We start from the raw sequence: 6000 nt of genomic DNA on the forward strand, positions 1-6000 counted from the left end.
GGTCACAGAGGGACGAGATAAAGAGAGAGAGTGGGAGGATAGAGAGAGTGTGGGGGATAGAGAAGGTGGGGATGGGATAGAAAGAAAGGTGATATAGAGAGAGGGGGGTAGACAGAGAGAAGCAGGGGATAGAGAGAGAGCGGGCATGGAGGCAGGGAAGCTAAGAGGGAAAGGGAACATAGACAGAGAAGGGAAGGGATGGAGAGAGGGAAGAGGGCGTATATGTAGAGAGAGGGGATAGAGAGAGGGCGTTAGAGTGAGTGAGGGCGATAGATAGAGTTGGGGAATAGAGAGAGAGATGGGTGTAGAGAGAGAGTTGGGAGATAGAGAGAGGGAGTATAGAAAGACAGAGAGAAGCTGGGGGTATAGAGAGACAGAGAAGCGGGGGCTAGAGAGAAAGAAGGGATACAGAGAGGGGGATGGAGGGGGACCGGGATAGAGAGTGAGGGGAGGAGGGTAGAGAGAGAGAGGGCACAGAGAGAGAGAAGTGGGAGATAGAGAGAGAGAGGGGATGGAGCTTACAGAAAGAGGGGGAGGAGATAGAGAGAGAGGGGGAGGGGATAGAGAGAGAGGGGGAGGGGATAGAGAGAGAGGGGGAGGGGAGGGGTTAGAGAGAGGGGGAGGGGTTAGAGAGAGAGGGGGAGGGGATAGAGAGAGAGAGGGGGAGGGGATAGAGAGAGAGGGGGGAGGGGATAGAGAGAGAGAGGGGGAGGGGATAGAGAGAGAGAGAGGGGGAGGGGATAGAGAGAGAGAGGGGGAGGGGATAGAGAGAGAGAGGGGGAGGGGATAGAGAGAGAGAGGGGGAGGGGATAGAGAGAGAGAGGGGGAGGGGACAGAGAGAGAGGGGACGGGATAGAGAGAGAGGGAGACGGTATAGAGAGAGAGGGGGACGGGATAGAGAGAGAGGGGGAGGGGAGAGAGAGAGGGGGAGGGGATAGAGAGAGGGGGGAGGGGATAGAGAGAGGGGGGAGGGGATAGAGAGAGGGGGGAGGGGATAGAGAGAGGGGGGAGGGGATAGAGAGAGGGGGGGGAGCGGATAGAGAGAGAGGGGGAGGGGAGGGGATAGAGAGAGGGGGGAAGGGAGGGGATAGAGAGAGAGGGGGGAGGGGAGGGGATAGAGAGAGGGGGGAGGGGAGGGGATAGAGAGAGGGGGGAGGGGAGGGGATAGAGAGAGGGGGGAGGGGAGGGGATAGAGAGAGGGGGGAGGGGAGGGGAGGGGATAGAGAGAGAGGGGGGGAGGGGAGGGGATAGAGAGAGAGGGAGGGAGGGGGGAGGGGAGGGGATAGAGAGAGAGAAGGGGGGATAGAGAGACAGAGGGGGAGGGGATAGAGAGAGAGGGGGGAGGGGAGAGAGGATAGAGAGAGAGGGGGAGGGGAGAGAGAGAGAGGGGGAGGGGAGAGAGAGAGGGGGAGGGGAGAGAGAGAGGGGGGAGGGGAGAGAGGGGGGGAGGGGAGAGAGAGAGGGAGGAGGGAGAGAGAGAGGGGGGAGGGGAGGGGGAGGGGAGGGGAGAGAGAGGGAGGGGAGAGAGAGAGAGAGGGGAGGGGATAGAGAGAGGGGAGGGGATAGAGAGAGGGGGAGGGGATAGAGAGGGGGAGGGGATAGAGAGAGAGGGGGAGGGGATAGAGAGGGGGAGGGGATAGAGAGAGAGGGGGGAGGGGAGGGGATAGAGAGAGAGGGGGGAGGGGAGGGGATAGAGAGAGAGGGGGGGATAGAGAGAGAGAGGAGGAGGGGATAGAGAGAGAGAGGGGGAGGGGATAGAGAGAGAGGGGGGATAGAGAGAGGGGGAGGGGATAGAGGATAGAGAGAGAGGGGGAGGGGATAGAGAGAGAGGAGGGAGGAGAGAGAGAGAGAGGGGGGAGGGGAGAGAGAGAGGGGAGAGGGGAGAGAGAGGGAGAGGGAGAGTGAGAGGGGAGGGGAGAGAGAGAGAGAGGGGGAGGGGAGAGAGAGAGAGGGGAGGGGATAGAGAGAGGGGGAGGGGATAGAGAGAGGGGGAGGGGATAGAGAGAGGGGGGTGGGGATAGAGAGAGGGGGGAGGGGATAGAGAGAGGGGGGAGGGGATAGAGAGAGGGGGGAGGGGATAGAGAGAAAGGGGATAGAGAGAAAGTGGGGGGATAGAGAGAAAGGGGAGGGGATAGAGATAACGGGAGGAAGAGAGAGGGGGAGGGATAGGGAGAGAGGGAGGAAGAGAAAGAAGGGGAGGGTTAGGGAGAGAGAGGTGAGGGTTAGGGAGAGAGGGGGGAGGGTTAGGGAGAGAGGGGGGAGGGTTAGGGAGAGAGGGGGGAGGGTTAGGGAGAGAGAGGGGGAGGGTTAGGGAGAGAGAGGGGGAGGGTTAGGGAGAGAGAGGGGAAGGGTTAGGGAGAAAAAGGAGGGGATAGGGAGGGAGCTATAGAGAGAGAGAAAGTTGGGGAAGAGAGAAAGTGGGGGAATAGAAAAAGAGGGGATGATAGAGAGCATGACGAGAGAGAGGGTAATAGAGAGAGGGAAAGAGGGTGATGATGAGAGAGAAGGGGTGATAGAGAGAGAAGATAGAGAGGGAGGGGGAGAGAGAGAGAGAGAGGAGGAGGGTTAGACGGAGAGAGGGGGTTCAGACGGAGCAAGGGGAGGTTAGAAAGAGAGAGGGGTAATGCCGGAGTGAGGGGTGATACCAGAGAGGGTGGTGATACTGGAGAGAGGAGAACAGATGAAGAGCGAGGAATAGACGAAGAGAGAGGGGCTAGACGGAGAGAGGGGCTAGATGGAGAGATTTGTAGACAGAGAGAGGGGTAGACGGAGGGTAGGGATAGATGAAGGCAGAGGGGATAGATGAAGACAGAGGGGATAAATGGAGAGGAAGGGTTTGGACAGAGAGAGAAGGGAGGTAGATGGAGGGAGAAGTGGGGTAGATGGGCAGGTGAAGGAGGATGGATGTAGGGGGAAGGGGGATAGATGGAGGGAGAAGGGGGTAGACGGAGGGAGAAGGGGTGTAGACGGAGGGAGGAAGGGGTGTAGATGGAGGGTTAAGGGGGTAGACGGAGGGAGGAAGGGGGAAAGACAGAGAGAGAGAAGGGGGAAAGAAGGGGGTTAGACAGAGAGAGAGAAGGGGGTTAGACAGAGAGAAGGGGGTTAGACAGAGAGAGAGAAGGGGGTTGGACAGAGAGAGAGCAATGGGGAGAGAAGGCGATGGGAAGAGAGTGCAATGGAGAGAGGAGGGATGGACAGGGAAAGAGTGGGCATACAGAGAGAGAAGGAGAGAGGGATAGACAGCGACGGGTAGGGATGGAGACAGAGGGGAATGGAAAGGGCAATAGGGGAATGGAGAGGGGGAATGGAGAGGGGGAATGGGGGAATGGAGAGGGGGAATGGAGAGGGGGAATGGAGAGGGGGAATGGAGAGGGGGAATGGACAGGGGGAATGGACAGGGGGAATGGACAGGGGGAATGGGGGAATAGACAGGGGGAATGGGGGAATAGACAGGGGGAATGGGGGAATAGACAGGAGGAATGGGGGAATAGACAGGAGGAATAGGGGAATAGACAGGGGGAATGGAGAGGGGGAATGGGGGAATGGAGAGGGGGAATGTGGGGGTGGGGAGAGGGGGAATGTGGGGGTGGGGAAAGGGGGAATGTGGGGGTGGGGAGAGGGGGAATGGGGGGTGGGGAGAGGGGGAATGGGGGTTGGAGTGAGTGGGGATGGGGGGGTGGAGTGAGGGGGGATGGGGGGTGGAGTGAGGGAGGATGGGGGGTAGAGTGAGGGGGGATGGGGGGGGTGGAGTGAGGGGGGATGGGGGGTGGAGTGAGGGGGGATGGGGGGTAGAGTGAGGGGGGATGGGGGGGTGGAGTGAGGGCGGATGGGGGGGTGGAGTGAGGGCGGATGGGGGGGTGGAGTGAGGGGGATGGGGGGGTGGAGTGAGGGGGATGGGAGGGTGGAGTGAGGGGGGATAGGGGGGATGGGGGGGTGGAGTGAGGGGTGATAGGGCGGATGGGGGGATGGAGTGAGGGGGGATAGGGCGGATGGGGGGTGGAGTGAGGGGGGATAGGGCGGATGGGGGGGTGGAGTGAGGGGGGATGGGGGTGGATGGGGGGTGCAGAGATGGGGGTGGAGAGAGGGGGGATGGTGGGGTGGAGAGAGGGGGGTGGAGAGAGGGCGGATGGTGGGGTGGAGAGAGGGGGGCTGGTGGGGTGGAGTGAGGGGGGATGGGGGGTGGAGTGAGGGGGGATGGGGGGATGGGGGGGTGGAGAGAGGGGGGATGGGGGGGTGGAGTGAGGGCGGATGGGGGGGTGGAGAGAGAGGGGCTGTGGGGGTGGAGAGAAAGGGGGGGGGTGGGGGCTGGAGAGAGAGGGGGTGGGGGTGGAGAGGGGGGATGGGGGGATGGGGGTGGAGAGGGGGAATGGGGGGGATGGGGGCTGGAGCGAGGGGGGATGGGGGGTGGAGCGAGGGGGGATGGGGGGTGGAGCGAGGGGGGATGGGGGGTGGAGCGAGGGGGGATGGGGGGTGGAGCGAGGGGGGATGGGGGTGGAGCGAGGGGGGATGGGGGGTGGAGCGAGGGGGGATGGGGGGTGGAGCGAGGGGGGATGGGGTGGAGCGAGGGGGGATGGGGGGTGGAGCGAGGGGGGATGGGGGGTGGAGCGAGGGGGGATGGGGGGTGGAGCGAGGGGGGATGGGGTGGAGCGAGGGGGGATGGGGGGTGGAGAGGGGTGGATGAGGGGTGGAGAGGTGGGGATGAGGGGTGAAGAGGGGGAATGAGGGGTGGAGAGGGGGGAATGAGGAGTGGAGAGGGGGGGAATGAGGGGTGGAGGGGGGATGTATGATGGAGAGGTGGGGATGAGGGGTGGAGAGGGGGAATGAGGGGTGGAGAGGGGGGGATGAGGGGTGGAGAGGGGGGATGAGGGGTGGAGAGGGGAGATGAGGGGTGGAGAGGGGGGGATGAGGGGTGGAGAGGGGGGGATGAGGGGTGGAGTGGAGATGGGGTAATTTGGGGGGGATGAGGGGTGGAGAGAGGAGGGATGGGGGTTGGGGAGAGGTGAGAAGGGGATGGGGGTGGAGAGAGGGGGTGGGGGTAGGGAGAGGGGGGATGAAGAGAGGGGTGATGGAGAGCGCGGGGATGGAAAGAAGGGGCATAAAGTATGGGAGGATGGAGAGAGAGAGAGGGTGGGTATACCGAAAGAGAAGGGGAGAGAGAGAACGAGAAGGAAACGGGTCACCGCCTCCCCAAGTCACAGTCAGACTTTACTACAAGAACACTGCGGACCATTCACTCACCCATCACTGGAACCAGGCTTTCTTCCCCCAGCTCCCTGAATTTTCCCTTGCTCCCCCTGGTTATATTCTCCCTCTAACAGGGCTCCAGCCGTTTGCTCACCTTCGTTAGCAGCGCTCCGGTGACTGTGTCGGAGAAAGTTCAGGAGGACGAGGCAGCAGAAGCGCAGGCGAACGGTCCCCACTAAAGTCATTTTAATTTCCTGTCCCGACACTTCTTTTCCAGCACCAGCTCCCTCCAATCTTAACTATTTAATATATATTGTGTTTTTTTCCTCTGTTAGCTGAAGGTCGGCACTGTCCCTCCTTGTTCTTATATTTTATAATATTCCTGTATCTGCTCCAATATTATCAACGAGGTGGAATCAAAGTGTTCCAGAAAGGGGGCGGTGGGCACAGAATGACTTCTCAAAGGGCCAATGGCAATCCAGATCAGGCGTTTGCAGTGGACCTAGACGTGTTGATTGACAGAGTCTTATCCAACCAATGAGCAGAGCTGGACAATATAGGCGGGTCCAGTAACAGAGTTAACCAATGAACTCAAGAGGCGTGACCTATTTGACAGCTGGATCCGCCCTTTCGCAGGGATTTTAGTCTCCCTGGGAGCATAAATTGGTAATAATTATTATTATGATTGCTATTAAACGCTCCGTATTCAAGTGGCTGAATTTAATTCCATCCAGTCAATTTACACTATGTATTTTTCAAAAAAGAAACGAGCTGGCAAAGCTGTTACTTCACAGTTTAATATAAACATTAGGAAAT

The 6000-nt window shown here is 60.0% G+C and overlaps 1 protein-coding gene across 1 annotated transcript in view; it reads right to left on the minus strand.

Moving 5' to 3' along the window:
- LOC121291613 (ephrin type-A receptor 7-like) overlaps positions 1-5486 on the minus strand; it is a 630124-nt gene extending 624638 nt beyond the window's left edge. The window contains exon 1 of the mRNA XM_041213056.1: positions 5339-5486. Coding sequence (XP_041068990.1) covers positions 5339-5429 — 91 coding nt within the window. The 5' untranslated portion in view covers positions 5430-5486. The remainder of the gene's footprint in view (positions 1-5338) is intronic.
- Between the last annotated feature and the right edge of the window lie 514 nt (positions 5487-6000).

The sequence above is a fragment of the Carcharodon carcharias genome, chromosome 19 (assembly GCF_017639515.1).
Source record: "Carcharodon carcharias isolate sCarCar2 chromosome 19, sCarCar2.pri, whole genome shotgun sequence".
Taxonomy (NCBI): Eukaryota; Metazoa; Chordata; class Chondrichthyes; order Lamniformes; family Lamnidae; genus Carcharodon; species Carcharodon carcharias.